General features: G+C 41.5%; 1 protein-coding gene and 1 non-coding gene across 2 annotated transcripts; both read right to left on the bottom strand.

Moving 5' to 3' along the window:
- Positions 1 to 1136: 1136 nt before the first annotated feature.
- LOC131222021 (small nucleolar RNA R71) lies at positions 1137 to 1243 on the bottom strand. Its single transcript, XR_009159731.1, has one exon. It is a non-coding gene; the product is annotated as a small nucleolar RNA R71 (small nucleolar RNA).
- Positions 1244 to 14980: 13737 nt separating this feature from the next.
- LOC131220308 (putative disease resistance protein At4g19050) lies at positions 14981 to 17630 on the bottom strand. The gene is made up of 2 exons (XM_058215259.1): positions 17376 to 17630; positions 14981 to 17236 (listed from the first exon to the last, which is right to left on the bottom strand). The coding sequence occupies exons 1-2, from the start codon at positions 17628 to 17630 to the stop codon at positions 14981 to 14983; spliced, it is 2511 nt and encodes an 836-aa protein (XP_058071242.1).
- Between the last annotated feature and the right edge of the window lie 1812 nt (positions 17631 to 19442).

The following is a 19442-nucleotide window of genomic DNA, read 5'->3' as shown; positions in this document are numbered from 1 at the left end:
AGGATCTTGACATAAATTTCTAAATTGGTAATTCTTTCCTAAATTCTCTACTTTTTCTGTTTTTAGAATTAAGGTTTAAATCTTAGAAATTTTCTAATTCTAGTATCCTCTCATCTGTAGGAAATAGAAACTAGGTTATTTCTTAATTAACTTTCTACTTTTATTTTTAGTAACTTTCTAATCTTAGAATCTAATTTGTTTCCTAATTTATTTTTAGAATTTTTGTTTAGAAACTAACCTTCCTATTTTGTAGGCATTTAAGATAGAAATCTCTAATTCGGTACACTCCTTCTCTACTTTCTATTCTTCAGTTCTCTTTTAGTAATTTACTTTCTAATATAGGACCTTCCTAGGTTATTTTAGAAGTTTCCACTTTCTTTTAGAAATTAGTTTACTGTTATCTTTCTTTTAAAGGATTGTTTTTCTCCTTTTTAGAATCTAACTTATTTTTGTTTTATTTTGCAGGTCCTTAACTTAGGGGCTTCAATTTGGTAATTTCTTTCCAACTCTCTCTTTCTTGCTAGATTTTCTTTTCCTTTCTTAGGGTTAAGTTTTTAATTGAGGGCTGCGAGTGTTTTCATGCCCAAGTGGGCCCGTGACGACACTCGACGTCTCTTAACTGAAGGAGGATTGGTTGAGGGGTTGACTATCCATCGCAGGATTAGACACCGCTCGAAATCCCCTGAGTTAACTGAGGTTATGGCTGAAGACCAACCTCCTCTACTTCCACCTAGGGTGGAGGATACCCAAGATGAGAATGAGGTGCAACAGGCACCCCCGCCTCGTACTTTACGAGATTATCTACAACCGGCGGGAGTGAGTATGCCCTCATACATGATTTTTCCTAAAAATATAGGACAAATGGACATCAAGCCAGGAGTTATCCAACTCCTTCCCAAATTCCATGGACTTGAATCTGAAAGTCCATATTTACATTTGAAAGAGTTCGATGAGATAATAGCTACATTATGTTTTCCTAATATATCTGAGGATACAATTAGGCTGAAACTCTTTCCTTTTTCCTTAAAAGAGAAAGCTAAGACGTGGTTACATTCACTGCGTCCTAGATCCATTGGCACATGGAACGACATGCAGAGGGAATTCATAAAAAATTCTTCCCACATCATAAAACGATTACCCTCAGAAAAGCAATCATGAACTTTGCCCAAAAGGAAGATGAAACATTCTTCCAATGTTGGGAAAGGTTCAAAGACTTGGTCAGTTCATGCCCACAACACGGATTTGAAACGTGGCGCATTACAAATTTTTTCTATGATGGACTGACATCTTCCATGCGCCAAATGGTCGAGACAATGTGTAATGGAGAGTTCATTAATAAAGATGTCGATGAGGTATGGGACTACCTCAACAGTTTGGCTGAAAAAACACAATCATGGGACTATTACCCAATGGCGGACACCACGTCTAGGCCGACTCAATTAAAGGAGAAAGGTGGATTATATCTCTTGAAAGAAGAGGATGATCTCAAGTGTAAAGTGACTACGCTCATAAGGAAAGTTGAGGCCTTGGAAGGAAAGAAGGATAAGGTCAATGAAATTGTTTACGGCATCTGTGATTGCAACATTCACACAACTGAAAACTGTCCTACAATACCTGCCTTTCGAGGAGTGTTGAATGAACAAGCCAATGCCGTAAATAATTATCAAAGACCTTTTACTGGACCTAATTCCAACACATACAATCCCGGCTGGAAAAATCATCCCAACTTTAGTTGGAGGAATGGACAAACGGCGACTCCTCCAGGTTTCTTCAATCAAAATCCAAATCAAGTGAAACCTCAAGAGGAACCGGTTCAAAATCCCATACAAGAGCTGGCTCAGGCAATGCGGGGAATTACAGATTTTATGCAAAAGATAGATTCTCGTATGACGGTTATAGAAAAGGGGATGCTTCCTGCACAACCTCTCCCCAATCCTAAACCGCAGTACGAGAATAATGATCCCAGCTCTTCAAATCAGATGGGGCATGCTAAATCCATCACCACTCTTAGGAGTGGGAAGATCATTGATAAAACTCTTCCGGTTCGGCCCGAAAAGCCTCAAGAACCAGAAGAGGACAACAATGATGGATCCAGTGATGCCCCACAAAAAGTAGAACCAGAACTTCTAGAGAAGCCAGTTGCTCCATTCCCCCAACGGTTGGTTTCACCAAAACCTCTCTCTAACTCTCAGGATATCCTAGAGGTGTTGAAACAGGTGAAAGTCAACATTCCTCTACTTGATGTCGTTAAACAGATACCTTCATATGCCAAATTCCTGAAAGACTTATGCACGACCAAAAGACGGAAAATTATTCAAAAGAAAATTTTCTTGACTGAGAAAGTAAGTGCCATCCTGAAGCAAGACGTGCCACAGAAATTCAAGGATCCCGGTAGCCCAACCATATCATGTGTGATCGGGAACCATCGAATTGATCACGCACTTCTTGACTTAGGAGCGAGCGTCAATCTGATTCCCTACTCGGTATACAAACAGTTAGGTTTGGGTGAATTAAAACCCACCCTAACCACACTACAACTTGCTGATCGCTCTATTCGTGTACCAAGAGGGATAATTGAGGATGTGTTAGTCCAAGTCGATAGATTTTACTATCCTGTAGACTTTATCATCCTGGACACCGAACCCATCAATAACATGAGCACTCAGATTCTTGTCATTCTTGGTCGCCCATTCCTTGCCACGTCAAATGCAATTATCAATTGCAGGAATGGTATCATGACTATGTCTTTTGAAAATTTGACATTGGAGTCAAACATTTTTTTCAATAACGGCAGCAACGCAGAGGATGATGACGATTTCCACGACATTAACATGATTGACTCTTTCGTGGAAGATACGACGCCTCTGACCTTATCCTTTGACCATCTGGAGACATGCCTAGCCCACTCCCATGATTTTGGTGATGACATGCTTAGGGAGACGTGCGCCTTGCTTGATACTGCACCAGTACTTGAAGTTAACCGGTGGAGGCCACAATTTGAAGAATTACCACAAACCGATGTAGTGCCTCTACCGTCTAACCTCAAGCCGCCGAAGCTTGACCTAAAACCTTTGCCTTCTGATTTGAAATATGCTTATTTAGGTCAAGATGAGACATACCCGGTGGTGATCTCTGCCCACCTGGAGAAAGAACAGGAGAGTATGCTTATATCTACTCTCATTGAGCATAAAGGAGCTCTGGGATGGACGATAGCGGACATCAAGGGAATCGATCCCTCGATTTGTACTCACCGCATATATCTTGAGGATAATGCAAAAACCGCTCGGCAACCACAACGTAGACTAAATCCAAATATGAAGGAAGTGGTTAAGGCCGAGGTTCTTAAACTATTAGACGTGGGTATTATATACCCTATATCTGATAGTCAATGGGTGAGTCCAACTCAAGTGGTCCCTAAGAAGTCCGGAATCACCATCGTAGCCAATGCTAATAATGAACTCGTGCCAACTAGAGTCACTACTGGTTGGAGAATGTGCATTGACTACAGGAAGTTGAATACCGTCACGAGGAAAGACCACTTTCCTTTACCATTCATTGATCAGATCCTGGAAAGGTTAGCTGGTCATTCCTATTACAGTTTCCTTGACGGGTATTCGGGCTACAACCAGATAGAGATAGCCCCTGAAGACCAGGAAAAGACCACATTTACATGTCCCTACGGCACCTTTGCCTATCGAAGGATGCCATTCGGACTATGTAATGCCCCTGCCACCTTTCAGCGATGTATGCTTAGTATCTTTTCTGATATGGTAGGGCAATATCTAGAGGTCTTCATGGACGACTTCTCTGTTTATGGTCCATCTTTCAGCAAGTGCCTGGAAAGTCTTAAATGTGTACTGAAAAGATGTGAAGAAAAGAACTTGGTACTTAATTGGGAGAAGTGCCATTTCATGGTTCAGAAGGGAATTGTCCTTGGGCATATCATCTTGTCCAAAGGAATCGAGGTAGATAAGGCAAAAATCGATCTTATCTCTAACCTACCTCCACCCAAGAACATCAGAGACGTGCGATCTTTCTTAGGACACGCAGGATTTTACAGGCGATTCATAAAGGACTTTAGTCTTCTCTCTCGTCCTTTATGTAATCTTCTTCAAAAGGATGCTCCGTATGAGTGGACTGAGCAGTGCCAGGAAGCTTTCACCAAGCTTAAGGGCACGTTAACCACTGCACCTATCATGCAGCCACCCGACTGGAACCTTCCTTTTGAGCTTATGTGCGACGCTTCTGATTATGCTCTTGGAGCAGTTCTAGGCCAGAGAAAAGATAATAGACCCTACGTCATTCATTATGCGAGTAGGACTCTAAATCCTGCCCAAGTGAACTACTCGACTACGGAAAAGGAACTCTTAGCTGTAGTGTTCGCCTTGGACAAATTTAGGTCCTACTTGATCGGATCCAAGATCATTATCTATACAGTTCATGCGGCACTTAAGTATCTTCTTTCGAAGAATGATTCTAAGCCCCGCCTGATACGATGGATCCTTCTACTCCAAGAATTTGATTTGGAAATTAAAGATAAAAAGGGAGTAGAAAACGTTGTGGCCGATCACCTTTCTCGCCTTAATACCTCTGATTCCCTTGAGGCGACCCATATCAATGATATGTTCCCTGATGAACAACTGTTCAGAGTCTCCCATTCACCTTGGTTCGCTGATATTGCTAACTATCTTGCTACAGTGCCATACCGACACGGTGGACTCTGCGTAAGATAAGAAGAAATTTTTCACCGAGGTGCGCAACTTTTCCTGATGATCCTTATTTATTTAAATATTGCCCAGACTAAATTCTAAGGAGATGTGTACTAGACGAGAGCATCAGAGCGTCATCTCCTTCTGTCACTCAGAGGCCTGTGGTGGTCACTTTTCTGCTAAAAAGACCACGGCCAAGATTCTGCAGTGTGGCTTTTACTGGCCCACTATGTTTAGGGACACTCATGAGTTTTGCAAAGCTTATGAGCGTTGCCAGAAATTGGGTGCATTGTCCCGTCGAAATATGATGCCTTTGAATCCCATTCTTATCATTGAAGCATTTGATTGCTGGGGCATCGATTTCATGGGACCATTCCCCCAATCGTTTGGGAATCTGTATATTTTGCTCGCCGTGGATTATGTCACTAAATGGGTCGAAGCGATTCCGTGTCGAAAGAATGACCATCGCACGGTCATTAAATTCCTAAAAGAAAACATCCTTTCTCGATTCGGAACGCCTCGAGCCATCATTAGTGATGGGGGCTCACACTTCTGTAATAAACCATTTGAGAGCTTAATGAAGAAATATGGTATTTCTCATAAGGTGAGCACCCCGTACCATCCACAAACAAGTGGGCAAGCTGAGATTTCTAATAGAGAAATTAAACACATTTTGGAGAAAACGGTTAACCCAGATCGTAAGGATTGGTCAATCCGATTGACCGATGCCTTATGGGCATACCGTACTGCATTTAAAACTCCTATTGGAATGTCTCCCTTTAGACTTGTCTATGGGAAGGCTTGTCACTTGCCTGTGGAACTGGAACATAAAGCGTACTGGGAGATCAAAAATTTTAATTTCAATCTGGACAACGCTGGCTCGCTACACAAACTTCAATTGAATGAACTTAAAGAAATCCGAAATGATGCGTACGATAATTCGAGAATTTACAAGGACAAGATGAAAGCATTTCATGACCAACACATTTTGCGAAAATCATTCACGCCTGGTCAGAAGGTCCTTTTGTACAATTCTCGATTACATCTCTTTCCGGGTAAGCTTCGATCTCGTTTGACCGGTCCTTATATTGTTGTCACTGTTTTTCCGCATGGGGCCGTTGAGATAAGAGATCCCGACAATGGCAAGGAGTTTAAAGTCAATGGACATCGATTGAAACCATTTGTCGAGAAATTTGATTCAGAGGACATGTCCATGCCTCTGATAGATCCTGTTTACCAGGATTAATCTCCTAGTCTGATGGAGGTATAGTCAATTCAATGTTTGTGGGTAACATTACTGCAAACCCTCACGAGACTACAACTCGTCCACTAGGGGAAACCTAGGGGTTTAAAGGTTTGTTGCATACGCTAAATGCAATCGAGAGCACCTACGAAAGTGGTATAGGTAGGGTTGTATTTTTGTTATTTTATTTTACTTCTGTTGGTTTCTCTCTTGTGCTGACCGCTCTTACGTAGAAATCTTTGAAAAGCCTCTTGATTCTTTCATCCAGGTATTATCTTTCCATCACTTCTCATTTACTTTTTGTCCCATGTGCATCGCATACTTATTTCTTTTACATTGAGGACAATGTAGATTTTAGGTTGGGGGCGGGAGATTAGGTCACTTAATCAGCATGTTTCTTGGTCTTGTACAAAAGTTGTGAAAATTTTAAAAATTTTCTGACATTTTGTTGAATTTGAAGTGATTTTGATAACCATCTTGGATTTAAAATTACAAGATAAGTGAAGTTGGTAATTTATGACTCTTAGATTCAGTTATTTATTATATTAGATTTCACAGTTAAGTTTGAAGTATTAATCTATAATTGGAAGTTTTAAACATTGATTGAGTTATGAGTTCATATGTCGCATCTCGCTTTCACATTAAGATTTCAGTTTGATATTAAAGGGTTAACTTGGTAATCACTAGGCATGTAAGGAACCAGCTTGGAAAATTTGCCCGTCATAAAAAATAAAAATAAAAATAAAAATAAAAATAAAAGAGAGAGAGAGAGATACCTTTGGAAAAGGTTAGGCGAATAATTTTCACCATAGGTTTGCTCCCTATAGGTGTGAATTCAATTCTCCTCTCCCTCGATAAAAGAAAAAAAAAAAAAAAAGGAATTGAAAGGCAAATTCTGATTTAAGTTTTGAGTGTCCTAAATACTGTTTTGATTATCAATGTTATCATAAAAATTATCCATTGGATTTCTTAATGATGATAAGCCGAGATTTTATTATACACTCATGATACTCATTGTTTAGAATTGTTCTAATTAATGCATAAATACTTTAAAGTTGATTATGAAATTTTTTTGTGCACTTGATTCCAGGAGGAAGTAATATCCAACATTCATGCATCTTAGAATTTTCGAATCTAGACTGTGTTTTTCGCTTGAGTTCATAAAAATTGTCCTGTATTTCTCAACTTATTTTTCGCATACTTTGCTCGGGACTAGCAAAATGCTGGTTGGGGGTTGTGTTGAGGGTCAAATATTGCATATCAGACTCAGTTGCTGCATAGTTTTACAAGCATGATACCGTTTAATGGCCTGATTTAATTATGTTTGTGATGCAGAGTATATTTATGAGCATGGGCTGAAAAAGGGTGGTAAATGCATGGATTTGACGCTCCAGGAGTATCAAGGCAAGGAACGGACTCTAGAAGACCAAGAGCGACGGAATTATACACCAGGGGTCCGCGAAAATTGAGAAACTGAAGCTCAAGTGGCCTGAAAGTCAACCAGAATGCAAAATCATAGGATTCCCACCATCTGATCAGTTCGAAACTTCATACGTGGCCTGAGGACCATAAAGTAACCGTACACGTCAAATTTCAGCCATTGGATCCCTCTAGAAGTGGCCCAACGGACAGATCAGCCCCTTTAATCATTATATGGGGCCCGCCTGATATCCGGATATACTTCAAAATTGTTCTAGACTGTTTAAACCACGTGTCAAAGCGGATGGACGGAGCGGATTGCTCACGATCATCACAGTGGACTCCGTATGCACAGCGGGTGTACATAGTGCACCGCTGCCCGCGCCGCACTGGACGGAGAGTCCGGTCAAACTATATGCTGACCTGAGTCCTTCTTCCTCTAAGAAACAGCGTCCGACGCTGTGTCCACCAGGAGATCGTTGTGGGCCCCACTCAATCCTCAGTTCGATGATCCAAACCGTCCATTTGATCTGTAGGATGGCCAAGACCCTCGCCTAGGTGGTTTTTCTCCACCATGCAATCTATCGCACGTTTCTAGCCGTTTAACGCAGAATGGGCGGTGAAATTCAAAATTCAGTGCACCGCATCAACAGACAACCAAAACCGTCCATCTCCAACCAGAATTCCGAGGCGAATCCAACTGACGGAGTGGATTTCCTCTCCAGCATCATTCATGGCCTCCACCAACATCCCAGCGCAAGCCCTGTTACGCGCAGCCGGGACTTCCGGACCGTTCCCTGATCAAGACAGTGATCGGATCAGCAATCCAAACCATTCATTCTCATCAACAGGCAGCCATGACCACCACCAAGAAGTCCGATTTTGATTTTGGAGATCAGTCGTCCAAAATCTCAAGCCAAACGAGGGTTGATCACGAGTCCTCCGCTTGTCGCTGCGAAAGCCGTTTCATTCCGACTCCAACATGGTCTCTGGTGCGTAAGACTTCCGCATGGAGGACGGAAATTGGGCTCGGACGACAGTTCTGTATAAGAGGACGGAAGAAAGAAGAGAAGGGGGTGCTCGGTTTGGTTTTGAACGGGAGAAAAATAGAGGTCGGCTGGAGTTGGGCTCGGTCGTGGGTTTTCTGCTGGAGTTGGGCTCGGTCGTGGGTTTTCTGCTGTAACAGAGAGAGAGCTGCCGGAGCGTCAGGGCTGAAAACGAGAGAGAGGAAAGATGAGAGGTTAAAGATAAGAAGTTTTTTTTCCTTTATTTTTCTTCTCTTTTTCGTTTTCTTTTTCTTTCTATTTGTTTTGGGTTTAGGCTAATCATGAGTGGCTAAACCTCTTAGCTAAGGCTAAGAGGTGAAGCTTGTGGCGAGATGGGAGATACTATTTCCTGCTTTTCATTCAACTGAAGTTGATTTGTATTAATGGAATATTTTTTTTGTCTTTAAATGGTCTGTTGTGACTGAAATTACAATGGGTCTGCAACAGCTTTGAAATATCTCTTTTTTTTCTTTCTTTTTGGATGTTTATGACGTCAGGAAGCCCTGTTGTTCACCATCGTCTCCTGGGCATGGTTGGATGACAGTACCCTTCCTGATCCTCATACATTGTTGATTGGTTGGTAATTAGTTTAATCCTGTTGTTGGCTTTGTTTCCTGGGCATGGTTAGATGATGGAATCCATTCTAATTCATATACTTTTCATCTCTTAAAAACCAGATCAAGTAGGTTCAGTTGATTTCCATAATCCTTGATGCAGGCATAAGATCTCCCTGATCTCTACAAGTGGATCCTCTGAATCCCTAGTTTCTTCCTCTGAATTCCTTAAAGTTTTAGATAATTATTCCACAACTATTCCTTAAATTTCTATTTGGTTAGATCATATCTTAGTCTAGTTCTATTTCTACCTAGTTTCAGGAAACGTACAAGTTTCAGTCCCTGTGGATTCGACCTCGGTCTTACCGAGTTTATTACGACATCACAACCCTATACTTGGGGAGTGAACAAACTTCAAGTATCCACATGTGCTTAGCAAGTCACACGGTCCACTATCAATATTCAAACACCTTACATATTCCACATGTCCTAATCTAGCAATGCTAGTGACTATCTGGAAACTCTTTCTTAAAAAGAAAGCATATTATTTTGACAAACAATGACAAACAAAAAATTTAAAAATATATCTCAAAATTTGTTGAAAAATAAGAAAATACTATTTACGTTTTCATAATTTATTAGAAATAAGGCTTCTCAGGAAACACCATCCCTTTTCCTCCTTTCCATGAATCCAAACAATCCTTAATTTTCTTTCTTCTTTTCTTTTTTCCTGAAAGAGTTTATAAGCCATCCCATCTACAAGCTACCACATGTGCCAATGTGAACCACGTGTGAGAGGTTGGAGCCGTCACTTAGTTGGCTTCCCTCTGTTTAGACGTATAGGAGCAAAATATAAGGCTACTCTATTATCAAGCAGTCCCGACAATCTGCCAATAAATCAGAGGCTGGAAAATATGGGTAAAATTTTCGGAAGAGAACTAGGTGTCTTTAATACGATCTCCCACATGATACATTGACCAGCTAAATTAATTTTTATGATACGGAGGGACACTAGTGATGGATAGATACCCTATGCATCAGCTGTAGAAAGTTTGATATATGCTAGGTGTGTACACGCCCAAACATAACATATGCGGTTGGTGTTGTCAGCCGGTATCTTGTCAATCCTGGCAAAAAGCATTGGGCAGCGGTGAAATGGATACTGCAGTATCTAAGAAGCTTATCCAGGTTGAGCATATGATATGGTGATGAAAAATTTGTATTAGATGGCTACACAGATGCAGATATGGCAGGCGACATAGACTTCAAGAAGTGTACATCGGGGTTCATGTTCGCATTTACAAGGGGAGCGATTTCTTGGCAAAGTAAGATACAGAAGGTGGTGGCATTGTCGACGACAGATGCCGAGTACATTGCAGTTATAGAGACATATAAAGAGATGCTTTTGATGAAGAGGTTCTTACAGGAACTTACCCTGAAGCAGGAGGAGCACGTGGTCTATTACAATAATTAGAGTGCTATACACTTGAGCAAGAATTCAAGTTAGCATTCCAAGTTAAAGCACATAGAGATTCGGTATTACTGTATCAGGGATACTTTAGAACAGAAGGTGTTACAGCTTGAGAATGTCTACACAGACGATAATAGGTCAGACATGATGACCAAGGCTTTACTCAAGGGCAAGTTTGAGGTTTGTACAAACCAGACTGGCTTGAAGAAGATAAATCCCTCCTAAGTCAAAAAGGGAGAGATTTGATGGAGTTTTTTTCCCATGCTCGACCGGTTGTGAGCCCTACACAACCGATCGAGGGCTGGTGCACGACCAGTCGTGGATTCAAACCCTGACTCAACTCAAAGTCCAACGACTTTGGGTTATTTTTCTTCGGGGTGCTCAACTGGTCTTGGGTGACACTCAATCGGTCGTGGTTATGCAGATTCGTTCGGCGATTTTACGGATTGCGGAAATCTGAGTCATTTCGCAACTGGGATGCAGAAAGAAGTTTCCTAAAACTATAAATAAGGGTTCCTAGGATTTTTCTAATTACATGAAAAACATAAGAGGGCTATTAAAGGTGCAAGAGAGAGAGAGAGAGAGAGAAAGAGAGAAATGAAGCTTATAAAAGGGAGGTTATGATCGTAGAGGTTATCTACTGTGCAATTTATATCTCAGCGCTTCTACGTCCTCGTAATCGGTGAAATCTCTCTGTTTTCTTTGTTTCTCTTATTGTTTATCCACTCCTGTGTGAGTGAAGAAGGTTGTAACGTTTTACTTCATAGTGAATTGTTGATCTGGATAAGGTCCCGTGGTTTTTACCTCTTTGAGGGTTTTCCACGTAAAAATCTATTGTGTGGTGTATGATTTATGCTTTGATTTATTTCATTGCTTTCTTATCCATAATTCTGATTTGTTTCGGGAGGCTAGATCTTAAGGTTTTGTACAAGGCCCCTAACACTCCCATCATGGATGGATCATTCCCCAAAAATCTCTAAAATCATAGGATTTTAGTCATTGAATTTTTGGTTTCGCCTCCATTGAATGTCTCTTGCTTGTGCATTTCTTATCAATCATGTAGTTGCATGTCACTAATTGGAAGTTTAGGGCTGATCGATTGAGGGGTTTTATTTGATAAGAAAGTTCCATCAATGATGGGCCATCTAATCAATGGATTGGATAGGCCGATCATGGCTCCAAATCTACTAACCGAGTATTCCAAGGGAACTTTCCATTGCCAATATAATTGGAAACTCGCCTCTCCAAAATTTATTAGACAATTTGGGATTTTGAAGAATTGGAGCGTTTTGCAGAAGCATTGATGGCCATGGTGGGGGCAGAAAAGGACACGACACTTTGGCATTGGCCTTTTTTTGTTTGTCCACTCAATTGAAGGCTTGGGGCTATGAAGGAATCTTGGATGTGCTGACTGTGCAGTCCAGCTAGTGTATCTACACACACCCTCATTGATTGTAAATTGATTTACATGCATTCATTCTCTATTTTAATAATTGAAGTAGGTCCCAAAATGTAAAATGGGTGAATGCAAATCACAATGGTTGGTTCTCTTGAAATTTTAGATCAATGCATGAAACTAGGAGTTCATACGCTATAGCTGGAAGAATCAAAACACTGACAAAGCCAATGTCCAGACAGCTCATGGTGATTCATTGATCATAGCCATCAATCTAGTGATATCTAGTATGTATAATCGGTTCTTCTTCTTCTTCTTCGTTTTAATTTAATTCATCACTTTTCTTTACTTTCCCGTCGTCTGTGTTGCCCATTAATTAACTTTCTTTTACTCTGATGGTGTTGACGTTCGCTGTTTGGATGGATTTTAATTGTACTCCTATGGATGCATATTTTGAAGAATTTTCTATCCAGTGTCGGGAACTAGACAATGGTCCTGATTTTATGGCATATGGAATGTTGATGCCACATGGGCTTTGTAATATTGCACCTAGGCAATGTTGCATTGTTTCCAGGTCCAGTTCAAGCCAAGAAATTGAACCCGAGGATGGCTAGCCAAAATGCTGTAAATTGGGCCTTAGATGGGTCCACCAGCAGAATACTCCACCAATGGTGTTTATAAATGGAGCTCACCTGACCAGGCTATCATGTTTAAACAGATTCCAAGCCGAACCATTGCCCCTCCAGACTCAGTCAAAACAAAAGCACAAAGAAGGCTGGCTTTTCGGACACCCACTAGCTTGTTGTATATCCTCAGCCTCTGCCACTCAACTACCCAAGAGTGGGGAAGGCTACTTGGGGCGCCAACTAGCAGACCATCAATCCTCAGGCTCCGGCCACTCAACTACCAAAGAGTGGCATTGGGCCAGGTAGCCTTTGTGACTTAACGAGCCTGTCGCAGCATTAGGTCAGGCTTGGACCTATCAGCTTGGACTATGGGTCAGGTTAGGCTCAAATCATTTTAGCCCGACATGACGTAGCTCAGCCTGACCTGATGGAACTCTTTTTGTCCTTCAAATAGAAGTAGACCTTTCTCTCGGAAACGGATTGGCTACCCCCCTGACACCAGCCAATGGCTGATGGTCGGTGCTCCGTGGGCCCCACCATGATGTATGTGTTTCAACCATGCCGTCCATATATTTTTACAGATCATTTTACTGTGCGCTACAAAAAGTTAGATATATCCCAATCTTAATTGAACCACATTACAGGAAACAGTGTTGAATGAGCGTCGACCATTAAAAAACATTTTGGGGCCATAAAAGTTTTGGATCAAACTGATTTTTGTTTTTCCCTTCATCTGGGCCTGTATGACGTAATCAACGTATTGGATGTCAAATAAACAGTACATCGGGCCTTAGATGGCTTTTAATGATGGATATCCAATCACTATTGTTTTCATGTGGTGTGGTGCACCTTAGATTTATATACCTCTCATTTTTGGGATCAAGTCATAAAATGATCTTTAAAAATGGATGAACAGAATGGATGAAATACATACATCATGGTGGGGCCCACAGAGCACCAACCACCAGCCACCAAGCTAGTGTCAAGGGGAGTAGCCAATCCGTTTCCCCTTCTCTCTAGCAAGGAACAGGCAGATCTGTATGGGGGGCCACGGTGATGTATATTTTTATCCACACCATCGATCCCTTCTCTCATATCATTTTAAAGTATGAGCCCAAAATTAAAGTAGAGCTAATGCTCAAGTGGTCCACTTTGACATTAGATCTGCTTCATTTTTGGGTGCATACTTTAAATTGATATGAGAAAAGGCATGGGCGGAATGGATAAACTGATACATAATGGTAGGCCCCACAAAGATCTGCCCGTTCCTCGCTAAAGACAGAAGGCTTCCCTTTCAAATATGGTTATTCCAATGCTTTGTCAGGCAACCGATTCATGTTGAATGTAGACCGGTGGTTTCATTTTTTAAAAGGTCCATTTCTTAGAGCGTTAACCACTTGATCAATGATATGTTGGGAACATTGAAGTGAGAAATAAGAATCTATCAATTTTCAGCCCTCTCTGAGCCCCAACTTTTCTGGACTATTCTTGACCCTAGTCTTCAGTGCAAGTAAAATTAGAATGTCACCCGAAGTTGCACTTCATTAAGTTGCATTTGGAGAATCGGACAATCCAAATAATCAATCTGCGCCATCCATTGGGCCCACACTTAATGGGTGAAGACAAGGGTTCCAATTCCGAAACCATCCATTCTTCAGTAATGTTTTTAAACTGCATCAATTTGTGATGTATTTGTGAGAAATACCGGATCAGGTTCATCCATCTCCCCGTGTCTGCCGAATGAATAGTCCGTTACTTGGGGCAGGCTGTCTGCTCAGTGGGTCCCACTCCAATTAACACATAACATGTAGCCACGTGTGGGAGCACCGAGCCAAAAATCTTACCGATCAAATCATCAGGAGGGCCACATGTGAATTTGGAGTTTTTGGCTGGTATAGATTGTTTTATATATGGTGTGTCCCACTTCACAGTTGGAACGGCCTGATTTTTGTTTAGTGGGGTTGTGATATTGGGATGCATCCGTTAGATGGCTTAGATGTCATAACAAACCTCAAGCAACCTCAAGCACTCTCGACCAATTTATTATGTACAGTCGTTGTAATGTACTTAGTGGAATAGTGTAAGTAGATCGGGCACTGGACGGCACATGGCACTTGTGGCACAGAGCTAGTACCTCTCTATTCCGTAAGGGTCCATCTAGAATTGATCTACAAGAAACTACAGTTATTTAAAATCCCGTGATGTAGAAAACCATGAACAGAGGATGATCATATCCAAAGAACATATGTGGCCCACTTAATTAGTGGATTAGCTTGGTGATCTTGTGGTGGGCCAACCTTTTGAATGTGTTAGTGTTGTACAACCATAAATAAGTTATCACTGTCATCAGCAAAACACGCACACAAATAAAATAAAATAAAAACAATTGACGACAAATAAGCTAAAATCAAACCTGCACACAAATAAATTAAAATAAAAACACACTGTCACAAATCAAATCAAATGAAATCAAATCAAGCACAAGGAAATAAAATAGACATGGCGAGAAGAATTCATCAGCGCCTGTTGAAACGTCGGCGTTCTTTGAAGTCGACAAGGCGCTTGATGTTGTCTCCTTCCAACTTGAGGCTGGCCCACCATACCAACTCGCCTTCTACCTTAACACCACCCTCACCGATAACAGTTGTAGAAGCAGCAGCATTGTCATTAGAGATTTGAAGAGGAAGCTTATTCAGCTTCGGACATCCACCCACTCTCAGCTTCTTCAATGCCCCCAAGCACACGTCACTGCAGATACTCTCCAGCTTTGGTAGCTCCCACAGACACACGGTATGTAGTCGTTGGAGCGAACCTTTTTCCTTAGCTACCCCTCGAAACACTGCCTCCAGTCTAGTGCAGAACTTGATATGCAGAGTTTCCAGGTTTGTTAAGCATACGCCTGACGAGAAGACGACAATGAGTCTCGGACAGTGCTCCAGATATATGTGTTTCAGGAGTGTGAAGCTTTGGCTCGCATATCTGCCCTCGCACACGCTCTTCAGCCTTGGAAGGTTAGACATCCATACGTTCTCGAGGCAACTTAAAGTGGCAGAACTGAGATTCACTCCTTCAAAAAATTTCTCCAAATTCTTGCACCTCTCAACCCGGCATTCTCTCAGTTCTGTTATTGCATCCACAATGCAAAAATCCGACAATCTATGGACGAAGGCATTGTCACACAGATTGAATAATTCCGTTCGAATGAGAAAATAATGAGTAGAAATGTAGGGGGAAGTATCGCCTCCTCGGATCTCTAAATGCCTATCGAAATGGCTTTCTGAAGGTAAGTTAGGTATTTGTGTCTTGAAACCCATGTTTGCATATAAAAATCGCCTTTGACGTTTTTCTTCTTGACAAGGAGAGATGCATATATGGAAACGAGAGAAGCATTTTGCTCCCCACAATTTTGAGTCTGCTGTTAAGGACTGTAAAAGATGGTAATTACTTACCCTTATGTGAGCCCCAACTATATCTCCCTGCCATTTATTATCCTCTGTGTTGCATTGATCGATGTTGAGATATTCAAGATCGGTACTTAGATCATCCCATTTAATTTCTTGAAGGTGATTCATGCATTGGAAGTCCAGGCGCCTTAGATGATCAGTGTCGACCATATTTTTTTCGGGAAAGCATTTGATTTTGGTACCTGAAATATTGAGCTTTCGAAGGTTTTTAAGCCGGTTCAGACTTACAGACTCTAGGCTTTGGCAGCCATTCAAGGAGACCTGTGAAATTGCCTCGATTCCGGAAAGATCGAGCTTTCGGAGGTTTGGCAAGATATTTCCAAGAGAAGTAGAAACATCCTCAATATCTTCTAGGGAATTACAGTTTTCGAGATCAAGCTTCTTGAGTGCGGAGAGATTTTGTAAATGCGGCAGCAACTTCATCTTTAGGGAAGAACAGTTGCATAGCACGAGTCGCCTAAGATTGACCAACTTGGAGAGAGAGGATGGTAGAGAATTTAGATTAGAAGCACCTCTCAACTTAAGAACCTGAAGCCGCTCCATACATTCGAAGGTCTCATTTGGGATTTCCATTAAAGAGGGGGATTCTGTTAAGATGAGTTTATGGATGGTGCGCGGCTTGGAAAAAAAGGAAGGCAGTGATCTGATCTTGGTTCCACGGAGGTTGAGAAATCGAAGGTTGGTCATTTGTCGAAAGCAATCATCTGGCATTGTTTCGAAAGAAGAACATTCGACAACTTCAAGGAACTCGAGATTGTGCAGAGCTTGAATGGAAGTGGGGAGAGAGTTTAAGTGTTGGCATTGAAATAAACTGAGAAGTCTGAGATTGTGTAAGCAGGCGATGGAGGAGGGCAGAGATTTGATACCTAGTTCATTAAGACGCAGGACTCGAAGGCCCTGCATTTGCTTAAAAAAAGGGTCTGGTATGATGGTTTCGAAATCGGAGTGGAAATTATTCCACCCCCCGAGCTGTAGAGTGGAGAGTTTGTGGCATTCTAGAGGGAGTTCCGTTGGCCAATAGATGTCCAATAATTTCCCCTTCGGTGGTAAGTAAATCCTGTATCTCCCATGAGTTAAAGCATTTGCTAGATCACGACCACGATCATTCTTCATGGCCCAATCCGGCAGTTGCCAATGTGTTTTGCTTTCAGTTAATTGAATCAGAGAACGAAGCTCGAACTCTCTCAATAGAATGCGGGACATCTCCACAAGCGTGGAATCATATTCTTCATCTTCCTCTATCTCCCTTTTAATAATAACTCCCTCCGCCATCCAAATCCTTGTCACATATTTCAGAGTAGTTATAATCTGAGAAAAACCAGAAGAACAGCAAGCAATGGAGAATGGTTTCGGGAGCAAAGTAGCCCTGGATGCCAGGAGAATGGGCCACATCACTGGCCTCTTCGAGTAACATGTCTTCGGACAACTACACAAAGTCGATGGTCACATTGTATTGCGGCACAGCAACTGGCGGCATCACTGGATCTCTCACAAAAACGACCTTGGAATCATATGGAGCTTCTCTGGGTAGGGGAATTCCCATCAAATCCACCTTTATTTCACCGCTCACATCTCCTACAATTAGCAAGAACGTCCGCTTCACCAACGATTTATAGATCTCGCCTGCAGCTACAATAGACTTGGTCTGGACGCCATCAAGATTAACGTTGCCTGTCAATTTTAACTTTTCCACGATCTCCATCTGCACTCTTTCAGGATTGAGATATCTTTTCGGTATCTTTACCTCTATCTGCACGTCGAAGAGATCAAATCCCTTCGACTTTCGAGCTGCATATTCGATGATCCTCCATCTTCCAATACCATTAAGCCCTGTGACATTCACGAATTGAATAGTCCGATTCATAAGGTGTTCGAACAGCTTTTCACCAGCATGTCTTATGGCGTCCGAATAGTTCTCTAGCTCGCTTGCAAATGTAACATCGTTTCCTCCTCGACCAGCCATTCGTGCTCTATCTTCTCTATAAAAAGCCCGACAGCGACTTTTCTAATCCCACACTCACAACTGCATTGCATGTGGAAATCATTCAGGAAAAGATTAAAAAAGAAAGTAAAAATAATAATAATAATAATAAAGGAAAAAAAAAAAGAAAGAAAGGCCTAAGATGCCTTTGAGTGGGAAGCGGATTGGCTGGTGTACCATACACCACCGAACTGGCTGACGTACTTACGCCACCAAGTTCTGTGGGTTCCACCATGAGGTATGTGTTATATATAAACCGTCCGTCCATTTGGAGAGCTATTTTTAATGTTTGAAACGAAAAATAAGACAGACATAAAAATCAAGTGGACCACACCACAAATAGCAGAGGAGACAATGATTTTCACCGTTAGACTATTCTCAAGGCCCACCATAACGTTTATTTTACATCCAATCTGTTCACAAGGTCACAAAGACCAGGATGAAGAGGTTATACAAATACAATATTGATCCAAAACTTCTCTTACCCCAGAAGAGTTTCAATAGTAAACGTTCAATCCCTCACTACTTTTTATAGTGTGGTTCACTTGATCTTTATCTCTTTCTTATTTTCTTATTAAGCTTTTTGGCAAGCTCACAACATGGATGCACGGTTTGGATATGACACATACCTCATGATTGGACCCAAGGAACTTGGTGACGTCAACACACCCGCTATATCGCTGGTGTGTGGTACAACAGACAATCCGCTTCCCTGGAACCCTGCCTGTGGTTGCACTACTTAGCTTGATACGTGGTGTAACAAAACGCACCCACGGCTGGGATCTTTAAATGTCAATGTTATTTACTTTTATTTCAGGCCAAAAACAGTGAGGAACGTGGATTGCTGAAACGTGGGCCACAGTTCTACAAATATCCATGATCAAATAAGGATTCGTATTGTAGAGCAAGTTCCTCTGTGAAGCTAAGGTTGGGTCCACTAATGATTTCTGTGGACCAATAGATCATATGAGGTGCCAATCATGAATTAAGACCGTAAATAAAAAATTTAAAGCAACATGTATTTTTGTACGTCTGCAGTCTAACCCATCAGTTTATGGGCCTTAATCATGAGCAAGGACATCTAAAAGTGTCACCAGAATGAAAAACGGACTGGATGTCTAAATTACACTCCTAGCTGCACTTTGCTGCCCCGTCGGAGGGGGAGGGATTGTGTGGTGTGCCACACCCAACCGACCTCCATTGTGGGTTGATGTCACCAAGTTCTGTGGGTTCCGAAGTGATTATGTTTATATCTATACCGTCCATCTATTTGGAGAAATCATTTTAGATCTAAGACCAAAAATGAGGTAAATCCAATGATCAAGTGGACCACACCTAAAAAAGCAGTGGGGACAATGGTTTTCACCTTTGAAACCTTCCTAGTGCCCACCATAATATTTATTTGTTATCCAACCTGTTAATGAGGTCACACAGACCTGGATAAAGGGTAAAAAACATATCAGATTATCCAAACCTTCTGTGGCCTGCGAAGTTTTCAATTGTAGACGTTCAATCCCCACTGCTTTCTGTGGT

This window comes from Magnolia sinica, chromosome 12 (assembly GCF_029962835.1).
Source record: "Magnolia sinica isolate HGM2019 chromosome 12, MsV1, whole genome shotgun sequence".
NCBI lineage: Eukaryota > Viridiplantae > Streptophyta > Magnoliopsida > Magnoliales > Magnoliaceae > Magnolia > Magnolia sinica.
This window is presented reverse-complemented; position numbering and strand designations above follow the sequence as displayed.